This window comes from Suncus etruscus, chromosome 5, assembly GCF_024139225.1.
Source record: "Suncus etruscus isolate mSunEtr1 chromosome 5, mSunEtr1.pri.cur, whole genome shotgun sequence".
Lineage (NCBI taxonomy): Eukaryota > Metazoa > Chordata > Mammalia > Eulipotyphla > Soricidae > Suncus > Suncus etruscus.
In genome coordinates this window covers 16,020,045-16,042,900 of record NC_064852.1, presented here as the reverse complement: position 1 = coordinate 16,042,900, position 22,856 = coordinate 16,020,045, and the positions used below count along the sequence as shown (strand labels likewise).

The window sequence follows — 22,856 nt, the reverse complement described above, 5'->3', positions numbered from 1 at the left end:
CTGGAGAGATAGCATGGAGGTAAGGCGTTTGCCTTTCATGCAAGAGGTCATCGGTTCGAATCCCAGCGTCCCATATGGTCCCCCGTGCCTGCTAGGAGCAATTTCTGAGCATGGAGCCAGGAGTAACCCCTGAGCACTGCCGGGTGTGACCCAAAAACCACAAAAAAAAAAAAAAAAAAAAAAAAAAAAAAGAATTACTCCTGGCTGTGCTTGGGGGACCATATGGGATGCTGGGATCAAACCTGGGTCAGCCACATACGAGGACGAGGACGAGGCAAACAGCCTCCCCGCTGTGCTCTTGTTCAGGCCCCCAGGTCAGTATTGTTCTATTAGGTTGTTGGTTGTAATTACATTCCCTATCCCTTATTATACATACACACATATCACATGTATATATACACCCCTATTTTGGTTTTAGGTTTGTTTGGTTTTTGTTTTTGTCTTGTTTTGCTTTGGTTTGGTTTTTTGGGCCACACTTGATGATGCTCAGGTGTTACTCCTGGCTATGCACTCAGAAATCGCTCCCAGGGACTGGAGATATAGCACAATGGTAGGGCGTTTGCCTTGCATACAGAAGGAATCCCAGCATCTTGTAAGGTCCCCCGAGCCAGCCAGGGCAATTTCTGAGCATAGAGCCAGGAATAAACCCTGAGCGCTGCCAGGTGTGACCTATAAACCAAAAAAAAAAAAAATTGCTCCTAGCTCGGGGGACCATATGGGATGCTGGGGATCGAACCGAGGTCCATCCTGGGTCTGCTGCATGGAAGGCATAAGCCCTATCGCTGCACTATTGTTCCAGCCCTGGTTTTAGTGTGATCAATTTGTTGTTTTCAGTCTTCTTTTTTGTCCCTTGGTTTATCTACAGACACACACATTTTGGGTTTGGAGCCACACCTGGTGGTGCTCAGTGTTTAGGGATGATTCCTGGTGGGGTTCAGGGGGAATATACAGGGTGCTGGGGATCAAACCCAGGATGGCAACATACAAGTCAAATCCCTTACCTGCTGTACTATCTCTCCAGCACCCCTTACATTTAAAAAAATAAATTCAAGGCAGGGTGGAAAGGGGACTCAGTGGGCTGAGAACATGCCAATTTGCATTTGAGAAATCTAGGTTTAATCCCTGGTCCCCTGAGCACTGAGCTAGGAGTATCCCCCTGAGTACAGCCAGGTATGACTCAAAAGCAAAACAATCACTCAAACACTGCCACAAAAGAGGCTCAGGGGATGAGGAGAGGCTCAAGGGCTAGAACAGCAGCTTTGAGCCTACTGAATTTCTCAGTAATTCAGAATTCCATTTTTTTTTTCAGTGAATGTTGTGCTAGTCACGTCCAGCAGGATCCCAGGTCCAAGCTTAGCGCCCACCTTGGGCCACTTGAGCCAGACCCCAGATCCCAGAACTCCAACTTTATACAGGAACCGGAGTCCTTCCAACTGAAGCCTGGAGTGAATGAAAGGATTTAAACAGCAGGACTGCGACAGCCTGCCTACACAGGGCACTAGGACCCTGCTGTAACTTGAGAGGAGCCAAGAGCCAGGGGAGGTGACCTGGCCAGTCGGGGCCACAAAGCCTGTCGGGGAACAGGGTTGAGCCTCACCCCAGTCTGGTTATTGTTACCACATCCACTTAAAACAGCACCCAACCCCGATACTGCCATAAAAGAAATTTTAGTGCTCAGTTTTCGGGGAAGGCCGGGTGCTCAGAAGCAGCTCTGCACAGTGTGGGAAAGGGGTCGTCTTGGTCGAAATACTGTGTCACTGCCCCGGAACACAAGAGCAATACAAATGGGAAAAGAAGACAAAAGCGGAGTTGTGTTCCCTTCAGGAGTATCACCCTGGCTGGCTCCTGTTCTTCCAGCCCCAACCCTGCCTTTGCTACTGAATTCTCCTCTAGTGACCCTGCTACTGTTTGTACCCCATTTCTACTGTGTCATCTCTTCTCCCAGGGCTGTTCCCATAACCCAGAGCAGCGATCTGGAGCCCCTGAATTGGCTGGTGTTTCGTTTCACTAACGCTGCCAAGCAGCGCTTTCTCCTAAGATTCTCCAGCCAGGGGCCCGGAGAGATAGCACAGCGGCGGTTGCCTTGCAAGCAGCCGATCCAGGACCAAAGGTGGTTGGTTCGAATCCCGGTGTCCCATATGGTCCCCAGTGCCTGACAGGAGCTATTTCTGAGTAGACAGCCAGGAGTAATGCCTGAGCATCGCCGGGTGTGGCCCAAAAACCAAAAAAAAAAAAAAGATTCTCCAGTCCACCTCCAACCTGCCAGTTGCCACCAGAAGCTTTCCCGGCCCTGCTAGGGGTTTCGAGTCCAAGAGCAGGTGCCTGCTGCCAGCAGAACGCCTGGAGGAGGAGGAAGAAGGCAGAGGCAGCAGCTTGGGTAGTACAGCATTAGGTCATCCAGGATCCCCCTTCCGCCCCTTCACAGTGACTCAGACCAAGTTAACAAGGAGAACTGCAGGACCCGCCCACCTGGATGGATGGAACCTCATTCGTTGATCTGGTTGCCATGGTGCCTCACACAGCCCATTTCTAAAGCCAAGAGCTTAGGCTTGGCACCGAGTTATGGATGGCCTGGCCCCTCCCCGTCCCCCTGCAAACTGACAGTGTGCCAGAGTCCCCCCTAGAAAAATACACACACACAGGCAAAGCTCAACTCTAGCAGAAAACACACACACACACACACACACACACACACACACACACACACACACACACACACACACACACACACAAAACCAGGCAAAGCTCAGCTCTAGCAGAAAAGCAGCAGGAAGCTGCCTTCTGAGCAGACCCAGCTAAAGTGGGAAGTGAGAGCAGAACTAAGTAGTTCTCACAACCCGGAAATGAGAAGCCTGGGAGCCTAGGAACCCGGTGCTGCTCGGAAAGTTTCCATGAGGTCCTGTGGCCTCTTCCTAACAATGCCGGGCAGGCCAGGCCAGGCCCCTCCCAGGTTCCGGCACCAGAAAAGGACACCCTTTCACAACAGAAATCCCCAACTTCTTCAAATCAGCTCCTGATGTACACACAAATCCAGGGCATTTCCCTTCCAGAGTCAAACCAAACTGGCCCAAATTCCCCCCAACTCCGCCACTGAGGGTGGAATGACTCCCACCCCTTTTGGGGGGAACTCAGCCAGTTTCAATCTGCAAGGCTCTGGGGCTGCAGGTGAGGGATTTAAGCAAGGGTTTAAGCAAGGTCTCAGATGAGGAGGCTATGTAAAGGTGGGGGGGCCCAGGCAGGACAGGCCAGTAAAGGTGGGGGGGCCCAGGCAGGACAGGCCAGTAAGAACCAACCAATGGTTCATGACAAAAGTGGGAGGTTAAAAGAGAGCCCTGGGGCTGGAGAGATAGCATGGAGGTAAGGCATTTGCCTTGCATGCAGAAGGACAGTCATTCAAATCCCGGCAACCCATATGGTCCCCCAAGCCTGCCGGGGCGATTTCTGAGCATAAAGCCAGGAGTAAGCCCTGAGTGCCGCCAGGTGTGATCCAAATACACACACACACACACACACATACACGCACGCACACACACACACACACACACACACACACACACACACACACAAGAGGGGGAGCCCTACAGCAATGGGGTATGCAGACCTCTGAGTTCATCCAAATAATTAAAGGAGGGGAGGGTCACACCCAGTGAGGTGTGAGGGATGAGACCCACCAGACCACAACCCCAAGACTCTCATCTGTGCTCACTTTTCAAGGACTGCAAAGCTGGTCCCACCCAAAGTCCCTCCCACTTTAGCGCAGGGAAACCTGAACAGGCGGTCCAGTGCAGGGATGCTAGGCCACCCAAACTGCTGAGGTATTGGCCACGTGCCCCCGCTGGGCCGGGCCACCATCCCTCCTGCTCATGATCTGGCAAGAGTCGAAGTAACCAAAGTTTAGGAAGGGAACAAGGTCACTCCTTAAGGCAGCGGGCAGCACAGCAGGGCCCAAAAGCCCCCTCTTTCAAGCCAACGGGCAGGGCAATGCGCTCATTAGAATGGAGACCAAATCTCAGCTTGGCTAGGGCAGTCCTGGGCTGAGGACAGTCTCTCTGCATCTCAGTTTCCTTGTCTACAAAATGGGGGTGCTACCACTTACCTTGGCTCTTGTGTTATCGGTCAGCTCACAATGACCTATGCTTGGGGCATGGGCTGGCGCCCGCAGGGAACCTTGTGCTTCCTGCCTCTCCTCAGCCTACTCCTCTCCAACTCCAGATCCTTCCGGACCTACAGGGCCAGGTGGCTCAGGGTCAGGACCTTGCAACTGCAGGCAGACGTCCTGGGTCCCTGCTATGGGCTTCAACATCCAAAGTTCTCCCTCCTGCCTGGGTGGCAGGTTCCGAGTCCCAAAGGCTACATTCTCTCTCCGCACAGTCAAACAGATCTCAAGCCACTGCTGCCTTCAACCTTCCTGCTTTTATAGTGGGGGCCCTGCTCTCCGACTGGAGTGATGTCCTCCCTTCCTCCCCACAATCCTGGTCTTTCCAGGAACAGGATGGGTGCCCGGCCCCTCCACTGGCGGGGGCCCTCTGGAGGCTGCTTTACCTTGGGAAACTGCTCTGCAGGTCCGACCACCAGCAGAATAGTGGGTCTCTTTTCTGCTGCCTCAGCCCTTCCGTCCTGTTTCCCCAAAAAGCTCGGTCCTGCATCTCCCCGCGCTGGAGGTGGAGGTGGAGGTGGGGTGCCGGGGGCTTGCTGATCGCTCCCCTCTCTGGAGCCTTGGCACCCGGCCCCGGCCCCGGGGAGAAAGCTGGACAGAAACTGCCAGAGCATCTGCAGCATCACGGCTCCCTCGCGTTGCCGGCGGCGACTGCTCTCCTGGGAAGGTGACCGCGGTGCCCAGGGTCAGTCAGTCGCGGGGAAGGCTACCCAGGGGGGGTCGGGAGGCAGAGCGATCGGCATACAGGGCCCGGCCTTTTCAAATGTGGGTACACGGCTGTCGTGCTGACCTGACAAGGAGCCTCCCTCTAAGCGGGCCCGGCCCTGCAGGTTGCTGGCTATGGGGCAGCTGGAGCTTTTTCTTCCAGAGAGTGCGCTGCTGCAGGGGGAGCTGATGGAGGTGGAGGTGGTGGTGGTGAGGAAACGTGGGGCTTTAAGAAAGGGCCACGGCAGGTGCACCCAGCAGACCTCCTCCGGAGTCAGAAGCAAGTTGAGCCCCGACTCTTCTATTCGGCTGTCCTCGATCCACTAGCAAGCCTAGCAAGCCTAGCAAGCCTCGGGCCAGTGAGGCCCAGCATCCCGGCCGGCCGCAGCCCCACTGCAGCAGGGTGCGGCCAATCCCCTCTGCCGACACTACCGAGTTCCCTCTCCCAGCCGCAGCCGCCGTCCAATCACAGGCGGCCGCGCTTCTGCAGGGTGGTGGCCACGGCAACCCCAGGCAGGACCAGCATCCCCGGCACCGCAGCCAGCCTGGACGGGGGCCGCCCGGGGTTACCCCAGCCCGGGGTGGGGCTTCCCCACACGCGTAGCCACACTCTCTCCCCCTTGTTCTCTCCAACTGGGCAGGCACTCAATGCCAGCGTAGATGGACAGAGGGACTTCTCCTGTGCCTGGATGCCAAGAGCTACTGGGGACAGGGACCAGGGCACACCGATCTTTCTGGCCCGAGCATCTAGAAGCAGGCAGAGTCAGTGTGTACAGGCTGAACCGAGTTAAGAATTATGAATCAGGCAATGAAAGCAATAGAGCAATAGAGGGGAGGGTGATTGCCTTGCTTGCAGGCTGGCCTGGTTTGATCCCAGCACCCCGGATGGTTTCACTAGCTTCTCCCCCAGGAGAAGTTCCTGAGCACAGACAGAGCCAGGCGTAAGCCCCTGAGCACCTCAACCACCCTCTTCTGCTCCCCCAGAAAGAATTCATGAATTAAAAGGAATTACGTTTTGGACTTTACTAACAGAGACCAACTTCTGTTATCCTTCCAAAAGGGCTGGTGACACAGCTGAGCAGGTAAGGCATATTTGTCTTGTACACTGACTGACTGACACAGGCTCTATCCTGGCACCCCATATGTCCCCCTGAGCCCTGCCAGGAGTGATCCCTAAGTAGATGCTGGAAGTGGCTCGAAATTAAAAAAAAAAAAAAAAAAAGTAAAAAGTGACCCCTTGATACTCTGCCCAGTCATTCTTTCTAAAACATGGGGCTAGAAACAGATAATATAGGGGTAAGGTGCATGTGGTCCAGGTCAGTCCCTGGCACAACATACGATTTACACCCTCCAGTACCACCAGAAGTGACCCAAGAGCACAGAGCTGGAAGAAGCCCCTAAGCATTCTGGATGTGGCCCCAAACTGAACATTTTTTTTGGGGGGGGCCACACCTGGTGACGCTCAGGGGTTACTCCTGGCTATGCACTCAGAAGTCGCTCCTGGCTTGGGGGACCATATGGGACGCCGGGGGATCGAACCGCGGTCCGTCCAAGGCTAGCGAAGGTAAGGCAGGCACCTTACCTCTAGCGCCACAGCCCGGCCCCCAAACTGAACATTTTTAAAGTTAAAACAATATCAACAGGGGCTGGAGAGATAGCATGGAGGTAAGGCGTTTGCCTTTCATGCAGAAGGTTGGTGGTTTGAATCTCGGCATCCCCTATGGTCCCCTGTGCCTACCAGGGGCGATTTCTGAGCCTAGAGCCAGGAATAACCCCTGAGCACTGCCGCGTGTGACCCAAAAACCAAAAACCAAACCAAACAGAACAAAAACAAAAAAAAACCAACATCAACAACAAACACCAAAAAGCCCCCCCAACACCAAATCACAAATATCCAAAATATTTAATAAATTGTTTTGGGGAGACTGGGGGGAAAGGGGCCCTTGAGATCTCGAAGTGGGAATCAGTACAAGGACTTGGGCCACAGCTATCAGCTTTCAGACACATGCACGCTTTGACATGGGCAGTTCACTTCTTGCAATTTATTCTATAGCTTTTTTGGGTACACCTGGGAAATCCTGTATGCATATACATGATCCATAGGTGACTCATCTACTGGAAAAGAAGACCTTTGGTATCCTTATCTATAGCAGCACAGGTCTGAAAACCTTAAAAGGGAGCAGGTGCATACAAAGCCACAGGAAAGGGGCCCCAGAGAAAGCCAAGGAGCTGGGCACTGCACAATCAACTGATCACTGCTGGAAGTAACCCCTTACTACAGAGCTAGAAGTAGCTCCTGAGTAATCTTGAGTATGACCCAAAAAATGGAAGGGAGGGAGAAAAGGAGGGAAGAAGGGCAGAAGGAAGGAGGAAAGAAAGATACGCAGCCTATGGTCGGTCCCCCAAGCAATACCAAGAGTGACCCCCCTCAAGTATTACTGGTGTGGCCTACCCCATAAAGGGTAGAAAAAGTTTTCATTTGTAAGACAGCAAAAGAAATAAAAATAATGGGCCCGGAGAGATAGCACAGCGGCGTTTGCCATGCAAGCAGCCAATCCAGGACCTAAGGTGGTTGGTTCGAATCCCGGTGTCCCATATGGTCCCCCGTGCCTGCCAGTGGCTATTTCTGAGCAGACAGCCAGGAGTAACCTCTGAGCACTGCCGGGTATGGCCCAAAAAAAAAAAAAAAAAAAAAAAAAAAAAAAAAGAAATAAAAATAGAACTGAAACAAATAGCAAAATGAGAGTCTCGTATGTATACATGTGTATAAAGATACACACATACACACAACATGTAAATGATTAAGATATACTCCAATGAAAAGTATTGTCAGGGGCTGGAAGGAAAGTACAGCTGGTCCAGGGCATTTGTGTTGAATGTGGCCGACCCATGTTAGATCCCCAGCACCACTGGGAATAATACCTGAGAGAAGCCAGGAGTAACCTCTGAGCACTGCCAGTTGTAGCCCAAATCCCCCCCCACCAAAAAAAAAACCAAAACCAAAAAACTGTTGTCAGGTTGAATTAAAAAAAAAAGGGGGGGGGTGGAGAGATAGCATGGAGGTAAGGTGTTTGCCTTTCATGCAGGAGGTCATCGGTTCGAATCCCAGCGTCCCACATGGTCCCCCGTGCCTGCCAGGAGCAATTTCTGAGCCTGGAGCCAGGAATAACCCCTGAGCACTGCCGGGTGTGACCCAAAAACCACAAAAAAAAAAAACAAAAGGAAGATTGAGGTACATATTGAATATAGAAAAAATACTTTTTTTTTTTTTTTTTTTTTGTGGTTTTTGAGTCCACCCGGCAGTGCTCAGGGGTTATTCCTGGTTCCATGTTCAGAAATTGCTCCTGGCAGGCACAGGGGACCATATGGGACGCCGGGATTCGAACCGATGACCTTTTGCATGAAAGGCAAATGCCTTACCTCCATGCTATCTCTCCGGCCCCTAGAAAAAATACTTTAAACCAGAGCTGGGAATGGTAAATAGCAAAGTCTTGGTCATATCATTGTAACTGTCATGTCATTTAGATCTGATGTGGAATCAAGTCAGAGAGAAGAGAACAAAGCTCCATGTTTTTGCTCCAACTTCTGGAACTTCCAAACACTTGAAACAATAGCCCAAGGAAAAGAAAGGGGACAAATCTGTGCCAATGACAATCAGAGACCTTATCATTCTCTCAGTCACAGGTAGCGGAACAGATGGAATCGATACAGAAAACACAAGAACACAGCCAGGACACAGGGCATTCTCTAGGCACACAAGGACCTACGCAAGGCTCACTGAACTCAAAGAATCCACTTTGTACACAGTGTTCTTGAACCAAGAGAAACTTAATTAGAAGCTAATGACAGAAAAATATCTGGAAAGTACCTAAATATTTAGGAATGAACATACTTCTAAATAACTCGTGTCAAAGCAGAAATAGAAAACAAAGATTAGAAAATAATGTGATGAGGAAGAACATCATAGCATTAGATGTGGGGGCTGGAGAGAGCATAGCAGGGAGGGCTCTTGCCTTAAATGCAGTCCTTTTGGGTTCAATCCCTGGTACTTCAGATGGTCACCCGATCCCCAGAGTGATCCCAAAGCACAGAACCAGATCTGAGCACTGCTGGATATGGCCCCCAAACAAAAACAACAAATTATAAAATGCGGCCAAAGTATCAGGTAAGAGGGAAATAGCTTACATTAGCATTTGTATGGGGATAATATATACACAGGTAGCAGTGTTGTGGGGGCACGACATGTGGTGCCAGAAAACAAAGCCAGGGTTTCTACCTGGAAAGCAAAAATTCATGGCTATACCTTCTACCTCAAGAACTAAAATAATAATTAAACTCAAAGTTAATAGAAGAGGGGCCAGAGAGATAGCATGGAGGTAAGGCATTTAAATGCCTTGCATGCAGAGGGTCGGTGTTGAATCCCGGCATCCCATATGGTCCCCCAAGACTGGCAGGAGCAATTTCTGAGCATAGAGCCAGGAGTAACCCCTGAGAGCTGCCGGGTGTGACCCAAAAAACAAAATAAATAAATAAATAAGTTAACAGAAGAAAGTAAATAAACTTGGCCAGGAAATGGCTGTCTTATGCAATAATATGTTAAATAATGAGTTAACAGCAGTTAAGTCTCTTGCCTTGCACATGGTTGACACTGGTTGATCTCTGGTACCATACAGGGTCCCCTTGGGTGATGCCAGGAATGCCTTCCTAAGCATAGAGCCAGAGTAAGCCCAGAGCACAAGGGTCATGAGGGAGGTTGGGGGGGAAAATAATGGGAGGGAGGTATGGATGGAGGGAGATCAGGCTTAATACAGTTTAACTCTCTCCTTACACCACATAATACCACAACAGGCAGAACCCAATAGACCATGAGCTGTTGCCTCTGCAACAATGAGCTTCCTTGGATCCGAGTCATCACTCACAACCAAACACAAGGATGGGGAAATACAACCTTTCTGTGACTGCAGCTTACAAACTTGAGCAGAATCTGGTTAAGAACAATTAGATTCAGGGCCCGGAGAGATAGCACAGCGGCACAGCGGCGTTTGCCTTGCAAGCAGCCGATCCAGGACCAAAGGTGGTTGGTTCGAATCCCGGTGTCCCATATGGTCCCCTGTGCCTGCCAGGAGCTATTTCTGAGCAGACAGCCAGGAGTAACCCCTGAGCACTGCCAGGTGTGGCCCAAAAACAAAAACAAAAACAAACAAAAAAAAAGAACAATTAGATTCTGATCCTTCTCATCACCCAAAGAAGGAATCCCAAATCTAGAAAATAGGATCTACTGGTTATAAAGAAATCACAGGATCCCCCCCCCCACACACACTATTTTTCAGAAATGCACCCAATTTCTAACGGGATGAAAGGGAACCCATTCTGAATTCACCGGAACTGGCCCAGGCAGACAAGCCCCTATGACCCAGGCAGAAGGACATGAGCTTACTAGGCCCTGCGGGGGCCTCTACCAAGGACTCCAGGGTGATGTTGCCAGTAGACCTGCCACCTGTCAGCATTTGGACACGATGCTGTGGGGAGAAAACTATTAACCCTTCTTAAAAAGGGGTCAAAAAATTACATATGATAGAAAGCCAGAGGATTGAACTGAAAACAGCCTGGATGAGCCAATCTAGTTACATGAAAGGCATTTTTTTTTTTATAAATCTGAGTGAGACAAAATGGCAAAATTTGGGGCCAGAGCGATAGCACAGCAGGTAGGGTGTTTGCTTTGTATAAGCCAAACCAAGTTTGACCCCAACATCCAATATGATCCCTGGGTTGTTTTTTTTTTTTTTTTTGGTTTTTGGGCCACACCCGTTTGACGCTCAGGGGTTACTCCTGGCTATGTGCTCAGAAATCGCCCCTGGCTTGGGGGGACCATATGGGACGCCGGGGGGGATCGAACCGCGGTCCTTCCTTGGCTAGCGCTTGCAAGGCAGACACCTTACCTCCAGCGCCACCTACCCGGCCCCGATTCCTGGGTTTGATAAACGTCATCCCATATGGTCCCCTGAGAGCAGATTCACTGAGCACTGCCAGGTGTGGCTCAAAAACAAAAATATAAAACCAAAAAGGCAAAATTGTTTTTGCTCATAATCAGAACCTAAACCAACAAACCAATACAAATGCAGGTGCAAAGGGTTGGAAAGAGAATAGAGGAGTTAAGGCCCTGGCCTTGGCATGGGAAAGATGCCAGTTCCAATCTCCAGCACTACATATAGTCCCCCAAGCACTGCCAAGGGGGTCAGTCCTGAACACTGAGCCTGAGTGGTGCTGGGGAGACGAGGGACTTCAGGGTAAATGCCCCGGGACCATGTGATTGCAGGGTGGGACCTTGGCTTCCTGCGTGCTTTCCAAGGATGAGCCAAGCCCTTCAAGTCTTAATAGATTGATAGGGGCGTACCTGGTAGGTACTCAGTATTCTGGTGACTGTCCCTGAAATGAATCATTTGTCCAACTTAAATGCTTATATCCGGTGTACTCTGGGCCCGGCATCCAGGTTGCTGGAGTGAAGGTAAGACTCCCATCAGCACTGACTCAGCCCACAATTAGCCAGACACTCATCTTTTGGCAAATGAAATACGGCACTGAAGATGCCAACTCTGCAGTGATTAAAAAGGACAAAATCCCTTCATTTACTTCCATTTGCGGACGTTTCATGGGAAAATCAAGCTGGGACTGAAACACCCTGTTGGAAGCTCCTGTGTGAGAGGAGATGGTGGAAAGAAAACAATCTCTCAGCTCGCGTGTTTTACTCCTGAAACACCTACACACTTCACGGGAGTACTAAGTCCAAGGCAATGTCGACTAATACATCATTTCCCTTTCTCTAGAACAAACTAGGTGTAAACAAAGTCAACCCACTTGGCAGTGTGGAGTTTGAGCTATAACATGTCAAGGGTCGAGGCTGGAAAGAGAGTAAGTACATAGGGGAGAGCGCTTATCTTGTACACATCTGACTTGGGTTCAATGCCCAGCATCCCAGGTCCCCTGAGCTCTGCCAGGTGGAATCCTTGAACTCACAGCCAGGAGTAAGTCTTGAAACACTGCCCAGTGTGCCCCCAAACAAAACCAACAAAATAAAAAACATGGGCCGGAGCAATAGCACAGCAGTAGGGTGATTGCCTTGCATGCGCCAACCCCAGACAGATCCAGTTGATCCCTGACACAAAAACAAACAAAAACAAAACTAAAAAAAAAAATACAACTAAATGAAAAACAAAGCATGTAAAGGAACACACAACATTGTTTCTCTTGATCTTATCATAGGATCAGATCAGCTATGTACTGAGGGGGAAAGAGAGGTACTGAGCTCAGGAAGATGTGAGTGCCAGGGATTCTCTACAGGTCCCAAAGTGACCTTTAGGAGCTTCTCCCACATTGTGCCCCCCTGCAAAGCACCACCTACATACTGAAGCCTTCACATTCTTCCTGGTTTCCCTGCATCCACAGGAAAAGGCCAATGGATAAATTTCTGAAGAAAGCAACACTGAATATTTCTCATTTCTGAAATCTGATTTCAGGATCGCACTCTCAAACTGAAACCGCCAGAGTGAGTGCAAACACAGCTCTCGCACCAGCTGCTCACTCTGAAACTCTGCCATGGGAGGATTGCAGCAAGTAGAGCCCACAGACAGCATGAACCCTGGCCCCTCCCCTCCAGTCTTCAGCAAGTCCTCCTGGCCACTGCTCAGTCTGAGAAGTGCAGGGGTGTAGGGGGGCGGGGCCTCATGGTAAGAATAACTGGTCTGGGGCCGGAGAGATAGCATGGAGGGTAAGGCATTTGCCTTTCATGCAGAAGGTCATTGGTTCAAATCCCAGCGTTCCATATGGTCCCCTGAGCCTGCCAGGAGCGATTTCTGAGCATAGAGCCAGGAGTAACCCCTGAGTGATGCAGGGTGTGACCCAAACCCCCCCCCCAAAAAAAAAAAAAAAGAATAACTGATCTTTGGGGCCGGAGCAGTGGTGCGAGCGGCAGAGCATTTGCCTTGCATGCGCTAGCCTAGGACAAACCGCATTCAACCCCCAGCGTCCCATATAGTCCCCAAGCCAGGGACAATTTCTGAGCGCATAGCTAGGAGTAATCCCTGAGCGTTGCCAGATGTGGCCCCCCCAAAAGAAAAAAGAATAGCTGGTCTTGAGACAGTTACAGCACAGTGGGTAGGGAGTTTGCCTTGTACACGGCTGCCCTGGGTTCTATCCCCAGCATCCCCAATGGTTACCCGAGCCTGCCAGGAATAATTTCTGAACATAGAGCCAAGAGTAACTTGATTGCTGCCAGAAGTGGACCAAAAACAAAAACAAACACACAAAAAAGAATATTTGGTCTCGGTGACTGGAGAGAGTACAGGCTGTAGGGTGCTTGCCTCGCATGTGACTCACCTGGATTCTATCCCTGGCACCCATATGGTCCCTAGAGCCTGCCAGGAGTAATTCCTGAACAGAGTCGAGAGTAAGCCCTGAGCACTGTCAGATCCAGGCCAACCTATCTACTCCTTGCAAATTTTGAAATTCTTTTTTTTTTTTTTTTTGGTTTTTGGGTCACACCCGGTAATGCTCAGGGGTTACTCCTGGCTATGTGCTCAGAAGTTGCTCCTGGCTTGGGGGACCATATGGGACACCGGGGGATCGAACCGCGGTCCGTCCAAGGTTAGCGCAGGCAAGGCAGGCACCTTACCTTTAGCGCCACCGCCCGGCCTCCTTGCAAATTTTGAGAAAATAAATAAATAACTGGTCTTGAGAAGGTGAAATCCTACCTTTGGCTACAGCTTGAATGGAACTAGAAGGTGTCACAGTATGTGAAGTAAGAGGGAGAGGGGCCGAAGACATAGCATAGAGGTGGGGCGTTTGCCTTGCATGCAGAAGGAAGGTGGTTCAAATCCTGGCATCCCACATGGTCTCTCAAGCCTGACAGGAGCAATTTCTGAGCACAGAACCAGGAGTAACTCCTGAGCGCTGCTGGGTGTGACCCAAAAATAAAAAGCAAAACAAACAAACAAACAAATTAAAAACCAAATAAAAGAAAGGAAAGGGAATGGCTGGTGGGCAATAAAAACAAACCCTGGGACTCTGAAAATAAATCTAAAGTTACCTACATATAAGGTAGAGAGGAAGGGAAGCTAGATAACATTAGCATTACTAAAAACTAAAAACAAGTAAAGGGAAAAAAGAAAAGACTTATCACAAAGCTGGAATGTAGTTTAGAGCACTTGCTTTACTTGTGAGGACCTGGGTTTGATACTCAGCATGAGGGATGGGGTGGGTGTTGAACTGAAGTTTAAATCTGTGGCGTAGGGGCTGGAGTGATAGCACAAGGATAGGGCATTTGCCTTGCAAGCGGCCAACCTGGGACTGACCACAGTTTGATTCCCAGCATCCCACAAGATCCCCTGAGTCAGGAGCAATTTCTGAGTGCAAAGCAAGGAGTAATCCCCGAGTGTGTGTGTGTCCCCCACAAAACAAAACAAAACAAAACAAAACAAACAATAGTTGGGCCTCAAAAATTAAAAATTCATTTATACAAAGACAACTCTTAAGAAAAATTTATAAAAGAGGTTTTATTTCTAGGGGCAGTTTGGGTCAGGGCTTGGGTCAATTCTCAGGGCTTACTCATAGCTGGGCTTGGGGAACCATATAGGGCTGGTGGTTAAACCTGGGGCAGCGCTGTGCAAGGCAAGCACCTTACTCCCTGGACTCTCTCCAGCCCCAAGAGAACAGGCAGTTTCTAAGCTACAGCTATTTACCAGGTTCTGGCTTGACTTACTCCCTATAGACCACCAGAGAGAGAGAATGTATAGCATTTGTCTTGCATGTGACCTGAGCTTGATCCACCCAATATCCCTTCAACCAATTATCCCCAAGCACTAGAGCCAGAAGTGACCTCTGAGCAGCAACAGGAGTGGCCCAAGAACACAAAGCAAAACAAAACACACTAAGAAAGATGTGGTTGCAATGAGGAAAATGCGCTTGTCCCTTTACCTTATCTCCCTCACCCAGGAGGTCTCCTAGTACCTCGCCTTCCTCCCTCTGGCTACTGGAGCCTGAACTTGAGGCCCACAGGAAGGGGACAGATCTAGAAACACTCGTGATATGAGAATGCTTGGGGTCAAACCCAGATACTGACCCAGTGGAGAGGAGAAAGGCCTAGAGGCTAATGCAGGCAGGCACTGAGCTAACAGCTCACCACTCACAGGCCCCTAGCCACAGACAGGTGTGGGCAGGCACTGGGTTGGGAGAAAACTCTGCCCTCTTTAATCCCTCGGGACACTTCCAAGTAGATAATGGAATGTCACATCAGGTCAGGGGTGGAGCCCTGTGTGGGTGAGGCCACCTTTGGCTGGCACCATCAAACTACAAGTCCCCTCTGATTCCAGCCAAGCAGAAACTGGAGGAATGCAGGTGTGGAAGAGGCCAGGGGTGGTGGGATAACATGGAACACTTCCTCAAATGACAGCAGGATAGGGCGCCTCCGCTTTCCCCTTTATCCCGAGTTAAAGGAGAAATGACTCACCTCCCTTTCGAGCTTCCTGGCGAACTTGGCCAACACTTTACAGGAGCTAAGAACAAGCCGGCTCTGCTTTACCTTTGACACTCGTTTATTTACTATAAGTCGGTGCAGTTACTGGTTATTGTTTTTTAGGTACTGGTTGAGTCTTTTATAGACTCATAGAGGAAGTTTCAGTCACTGCTTCCTGAACACCATGGGGGCCTCTGAAGGCAGAGCTCGGATACGGCAGAGGGCTGGCAGGCCCAGCAAGGGTGAAAATGAACATGGCCAGGTTTCAGGCTGAAGCACAGATCTGGGCTCTATTGCTGGCTTGCCTGCCCATTAGTTTCAACCAAATAGGACACATGTGAGGAGGTCACCCGTGCTTTCTTTTTTTTTGTTTGTTTTTTTTGGGGGGAGCCACACCCAGTGATGCTCAGGGGTTACTCCTGGCTATGCGCTCAGAAATCACCCCTGGGGAAAAAAAAAAAAGAAATCACCCCTGGCTTGGGGGGACCATATGGGACGCCAGGGGATAGAACCGGGATCCATTCTAGGCTAGTGCCAGCAAGGCAGACAGCTTACCTCTAGCGCCACCGCTCTGGCCCCAATCACCTGTGCTTTCACTCACTTCAAGCTGCAGTCTCCAAAGGCTCATGGGATTCAAAGGATTCAGCGGGAATCCCAGGTCTGTGGAGAGCCCATATGTGGCAGCTGAAAACGGGAAGCAACTTGCAAGGGCAGTGTGCGGGTGTGGGTGGGGAGTGGCTGTGGGGTCGGGGGAATACACTTCTCTGCTGGGAAACACCTACCCCCATCCTTCCAATTCTTCATCTCTCTGGAGAAATCCCCTGCTTCCAGGCTGGTTTCTTTTTGACTTAATATTCCAAGTGGGCCGGAGAGATAGCATGGAGGTAAGGCATTTGCCTTTCATGCAGAAGGTTGGTGGTTTGAATCCCGGCATCCCATATGGTCCCCTGAGCCTGCCAGGAGCGATTTCTGAGCATAGAGCCAGGAGTAACCCCTGAGCACTGCCAGGTGTGACCCCCCCCCCCCAAAAAAAAATTCCAGAGTGGACAACGGTCTAGAATTTCTCCCAGGAGCACAGAAGACCCCCTTCTGCTCTAGACTGCTGATAGGAACATGTTCTACCCATGTTCTTTCTTTCTTTCTGGGTGAAACTCACCCTTGGCTAGCGATGTCCTACACACCCTCCTCTTCTCCCCTCTATCCCCCTTTCCACGATTGACATCAGGGGTAAAACCTAATGACTGATGTTTGACTTGAAAAAGCCCAGCAGGCAGGAGCATTTGCCTTGCATGCGGCTAACCAGGGTTCGATTTCCAGACCCATATGGTACCCTGAGCCTGTCAGAAGCGATTTCTGGGCACAGAACCAGGAGTAATCACTGAATGCCGCCAGGTGTGACCCAAAAAACAAACAAAAAAGGAGGCAAAAACTGTTGCTCTGTACTGAACATGCTTGTGTGGGCCTCAGAGAAAGGCTTAGAGACTTCCTCTAGCTAAATCGGTACAACAAAAGGAAGTGATCACTGAGGTGGAGACTCCTGCAGGTTACCAGGGCAAAGGAACAAAATCTAACCTAAGCTCCATATCTTTAGGTTTTTGCTTGTGCTACAACAGCTTGGCAGGGAGCAGCAGGGTGCTGGTAAGTTTTACTGAGGTAAATTCTATGCCATATATACAACTGTGTGCCAGGCCTAATTTTCATAACATTTTCCCAACTTGGAAAGAAGCCCTTTACCCTTCAGCTACATTAGGGCTACCCCCTCATTCAGACCTCAGCAGTATCGCTAATCCCTCTTGCCACTTGACTTCCTGTCTTTTTAATCTTCCCTGTCTGGACTCCTTTACACAAGAACTATACTACAGTAGCCCCACTTCCACCCCAGATGCAAGGAATTCATTCAACAGCTCCCAGGCAATCCTCAAAACTACAGATAGTACTGAATTCAAAACAATCTTCTTTTCTTACATAGATACACCAATGAGCTTCTAAATCAGGTGTAGGGGGAGATGGACCAGTAATAACAAAACAGAACAGCTACAATAGACTGAGTGTGCTCTCAAAACATTCTACCGGGCTTATCTACCCTGACACCATGTGGTAATTGATACCTGCAAAGCATGAATTCGGGGGGCCCTCCGTGCTATTAAATCTCAGGCTGCCTGCCTCAGCTGAGAAAGACGTAAGCAGCAAGACACATGAGCAGACACATGATAGACTGTACTTAGCAACAGGCAAAACTGCAATAAGACAAGACGCCTACTTCCAGATACTCAAAGGTTCCTCAGGTCCCTTTGGCCCCTGAAGAACTTTGAAGAAGATGAGAGCAGACACAGTGGACTGACTTCTGACACAAGTTCACTGACCACTAGAGACACTTCCCAAAATCCTTTTGTTTTGGTTTGGGAAACAAAGTAAAAAGGAAAGGATAAGAAGTGAAAAGGAATTTAGTATAGGACTAAGTTCATCTTTTTGCTTTGTTTTTTTTTTTTTTTTTTTTTTTGATTTTTGGGCCACACCCAGTAATGCTCAGGGGTTACTCCTGGCTATGTGCTCAGAAGTTGCTCCTGGCTTGGGGGACCATATGGGACACCGGGGGATCGAACCGCGGTCCGTCCAAGGCTAGCGCAGGCAAGGCAGGCACCTTACCTTTAGCGCCACCGCCCGGCCCCTTGCTTTGTTTTTTTATAGAGTCCATATGGGTGTGGGGGATTGAATCTGGGTTGCCATGTGCAAGTCAAGTACCCCACCTAATATGCTATTGCCCTGGCTCCCTAAAGTCATCATTTTTGGGGTGGAGGGTAGACTGAGCTACATTCAGCTATGCTCAGGGGACCATATGCGATGCCAGGATTTGAACCCAGGCCATAAATGTATAAGGCAAGCAAGCCCCTTACCTGTTGCACCATCTCTCCAGCCCTCACACTAATGTCCTGGATATCAGAAGGAATGACAGAAATGAAAAGTATGTCCAGACTAACTCGTTCTAAACACTTCACTTACAGAATCCATTCCATTAGCACACTCGGCTGCTATAGAAATAAAGACCAGCAACATATTACCTCACTTCCTGGGGTTTCTGTGCCACTTTGATACCTAATGATCAAACATCAAAGGACTTCTTCCAGCTGAAGTGGCCACAGGATTGTACTGGGATATTCCTGTGATGCTTTTGTGTACCACTGAGGGTACAAGGCACCTGACGCCCATTTCCCAAATAAGACACAAGGGCCAAGAGACAGGACAGAGGTTAAGATGCTCACCTTGGGGCCGGCGAGGTGTTGCTAGAGGTAAAGTGTCTGCCTTGCAAGCGCTAGCCAAGGAAGGATCGCGGTTCGATCCCCCGGCATCCCATATGGTCCCCCCAAGCCAGGGGCAATTTCTGAGCACTTAGCCAGGAGTAACCCCTGAGCATGAGCATCGAATGGGTGTGGCCCGAAAAAACAAAACAAAAAAAAAGATGATCACCTTGTATCCCACTGACTGGGATGCAAATCCCTGGCTCTACATGATCTCCCCACCCCCCAGCACCTCCAATATGGGCCAACCACCCTCACCCCCTCTATATACCTCCTTAAATTGATAATTACTAAGTCAGTAACCAGTTTTGCAAAAATATAGTTCAATTGCTTTAATGTATTAACTCAAACAGCACAGCACATTTCTTCTTGGGTCACACCCAATAGTGCTGAGGGCTTATTCTTGGCTCTGTGTGCTCAGGGGACAGTGTGGGGTGTAGGTACTTTTCCTTTTTCAAACAAGCTATTCCTTTTGATGGAAGTAAATAAATGTTTTCTTCTGCAGACTGTGAGATCTAAATCCAGTTCCTCAGTCCAACAGCTTCCCTACAAAAGGCCAAATATTTAAAAAGGCAAACCAGTTCAAGAGCACTGTCTGATTAAGCAACTGCCTTTAATGATTTTTCTATTGGATTCTTTGCCTCCTGTGCTGCTTGCTTGGGTCAAGGAGAGAATAAGAGCAGGACGGATTTGCATTGGATAATCTCCAGATAATCTCTAAACCTATTTTAGAATTTATAGATGAGTTTAGAAACTAATCTTTTATCTTCAATTCTTCTAAAAGTCCTGGACAGAATTTGCTTCAGATTTCACCAAAAGCGCTGGAGCCATATAACAGCACAGTGTGTAGGGCTTTTGCCATGCACACGACCAACCCTGGACAGACCCGGGTCTGATTCCCAGCATCCTATATGGTTCCCTGAGCTTGTCAGGAGCGATTTCTGAGCGCAGAGCCAGGGGTAACCCCTGAGCGCTGGGGTCAAACAAAATTTCACCAAAAGACAAAACGGTCACAAAGGTAGCGACGGAGGATGAGGGGTGGGTGGGGTTGTAAATCCAACTTGACATCATGGGTGCTGAATTGGCAAGACCTCTCTCTTCTAGAATACTCACCTGCACACCAGCCCCAAAGGAGCGCCTAGGCTAAAGGGACAACTGTTTATACTTTGAACTCAGATTCTTTCTTCCTCTTACTGACTGCCTCTGCTTGAAATCTGTTTTCAGACAAAGTCTCACTTGGTCACATGAAAATGCCTTAAATAGACAATACTATAATTAGCTCCAGCTGAAGCCGATCCCTTGTCATCATCTTTTCTTTCCTTAACAAACCCTTCCCTTTTGTCCCAGGATGCTTTTTGTTCACATGCTTCTTCCGTAGTAAATTCCCCTGGCTGGCTGCCATCACCCTCCATCCGTCCACTTCCATTTGAAGTCATTTTCCTCTCGACGCTCTCAATTTCTCTGGAAACAAAGGCAGTCGCTGAAGGCTGCCTGTTCTTTTAAAACAAAAACTTGCCCCCAAGTTCACTCACCACCCACAACTGATTCCTGCTCAAACCCTGACGTCCCCAGACTGGTCCATGGGGATAGACAAAAACAGTGGCCCAAGTTTGCTGTTTTTCAAAACCTATTTCCTTAAAACTGGCAAGACAGAGAGCCTCTGTCTGCTCTAGGGGCCCCCTGGATCTTTGCTCCTCTGCAAAAGTTCAGTCCTGCCTGTTTAGTAGGTAGTTAATATTAATACTTCTCAACAGGAAGTAGTATTGGGTTCAAGAAGCAGGGCGTCTTCCGGTTGCCCAGCTAGCTACAAAAAGACAGACCCTGAAACTGAAAACACTGTCCCCACATTTGTGCAACCATTTGTTGCTCCTCTTCTGGTATGAATAGGGACCAGATCAACAGATGACCTCTTGAGCTCCATTCTGTCCCCAGGCCCTCCGCAGATTCAAAAGTAAAGCCCTCCTTATCAGAATGACAGAAAGAAAATTAAAAATAAATAAATAAATAAAAAAGAGAAGAGGAAGCTGGAGCCATAGCACAAAGGATAAGGAGTTTGCCTTGCACAAGGCCGACCCAGGTTCAATCCCTAACATCCCATGTGGTCTCCTGAGCCTGTCAGAAGTGATTTCTGAGTGCAGGGCCTGAGTACTGCCGGGTATGACTCCAAAACAAAACAAACACAACAAAAAAATAAAAATAAAGGGAAAGGAAAGAATAGTGGCCGGCTATTCTGTCTCCCTCAGAACTGCAGATATCATTTATCTACTGTAACTTAGTTCCGAAGAGTGAAAAAAAAAATTAAGCCCATAGAAAAAAATGTTTTAGGGCTGGAGCTTGCCTTTTATAGGGCTGACCAGCGTTCTATCCCCACATCCCACATGGTCCATGAGCACTAAGAGGGGTAATTCCTGAGTGCAGCCAAGAATAAATAAACCCAGAGCACTGCCGGGTGTGGCTTCAAAACCAAAAGTAAATTCTTTTTCATCTCGTAGAAATTACGTTACTTAAGAGTTCAAGATTTTAGAACCTACGGGACTTCCTTCCTTCCCCCCTCCAGGATCAGGCTCCCTTCTTTTATCAATCATTTTCTTTCTGTATTGAAATGAAAAATAAAGGTCACTTTCTCCTTATTTGCCCTCAGATAGTTACTGCCCAAAAAAAAAAAAAATGGATTAGGCTCAATATCATATGTGCCCTGACCCACACAAACACTGAAACTTGAGTCGAGGTACAAAGTCTGGTATCCCCCATGAATATAATCCTGCAGCTGGATACCCAGGAGGTGCTGAGCAGTACATCAAGCAAAACAAGGTTCCTTAAAGCAAGGGGGTGTCTAGGTGGTCCCCTCCTTCCAAACAGCTGGGGGGCGGCGCATCCTCAGAATTTAGCTGTATTCTATCTTTCTAAATGACTTATTCATCAGATACATGTGGGAAAAGAGCCAGCTCACACCATTTTGTGTAAAACTAGCCTAAAAATGCATTTTTAGGACTTACTGGAGACAGCTGGGACTTCATCCACTTAAGTCTCACTTGTGAGTGTCACCATGGGTCTTTCCAAGGCTGATCACACAAGTGGGTTAAATCCCTTAGATGTTAGTCTAAGATTCAAAATATTCTAAGATGTGTTTATTATGTTACTATTAATAATAAATGTATTCTAAATAAAACTTATAAGTGCAAAAATACCTTCTGGGAGCAGTATAGCGTTTGCCTTGCAAGCGGCCAACCCAGGACCAACAGTGGTTCGAATCCCGGGATCCCACATGGTCCCCTCTGTACCTGCCAGGAGTGGGATTTCTGAGCAGAGAGCCAGGAGTAACCCCTGAAGCACTGCCGGGTGTAGCCCAAAAGCCACAAGCAAACAAACACACAAATAAAAATCTTCTGGACACCCCCACTCCACCAACAAATTGACGCACTTTGTTGATGCCGTACTAGATTTCTTCATGCATGGTAAGGAGCCAGTTACACTGCTGGGTGGACAGAGAATGACCAAAGGGAGGAAGTTGGGAGACAGGTTACTTGGTAAAGGGCCCCTAGAGGCAAATGTGTGTGTGTGTGTGTATCTGTCTGTGTGTCCATCTGGAGAAATGCAAATGCTGCGTGCGTGTGCGTGTGTCTATCTGGACAAATGCAAATGCTGCCTGTGTTTGTGTGTGTGTGTCCATCTGGACAAATGCAAATGCTGCGTGTGTGTGCATGTGTGTGTCTATGTCTATCTGGACAAATGCAAATGCTGCCTGTGTGTGTGTGTGTCCATCTGGATAAACGCAAATGCTGCCTGTATGTTATAAATGCCAGGTGTGTGTGTCATGTGTTGTGTGCATGTGTGTGTGTGTGCGCGAGTAAAAGACAGAGAGACAAACCATTGCCTGCCATCCCTCGGGCTTAAGCCAAAAGCCAGAATCAGTCACTGGAAGCCAAGCGAAGAAGCAACCACTACATAAGAGGACAAGACTACATTGCTTTTTAGAAACCAGGCCACTGTCCCCCCATCCACCCATCCACCCCGACCCCCACATCCTCCCACTCTTACCTCGCAGCTCGGCCCACCTAAAAACTACCACTGCCTTCTGGGCTCCCGGCCCCACTGTGTCCAACTGAGAACAGCGAGTCCCAGCCGCCCACCACAGCTCTGCTCGCAAACCTAGTTCCCATCCTCCCCGCCAGGCCCCCCAGCCAGCCCCCCG

At 49.1% G+C, this 22,856-nt stretch overlaps 1 protein-coding gene across 4 annotated transcripts in view; it reads right to left on the bottom strand.

Moving 5' to 3' along the window:
• Window positions 1-22,856, bottom strand: part of SLC25A25 (solute carrier family 25 member 25) — a 33,936-nt gene that overhangs the window by 10,635 nt on the left and 445 nt on the right. For 2 of the 4 annotated variants that reach the window (XM_049774168.1, XM_049774169.1), the window contains exon 1: window positions 4,543-4,932. The exons of the other annotated variants lie outside the window; for them this stretch is intronic. In XM_049774168.1, coding sequence (XP_049630125.1) covers window positions 4,543-4,779 — 237 coding nt within the window. In that variant the 5' untranslated portion in view covers window positions 4,780-4,932. Of the gene's footprint in view, window positions 1-4,542; window positions 4,933-22,856 lie in introns of those variants that run through there. 4 annotated transcript variants of the gene reach the window in all.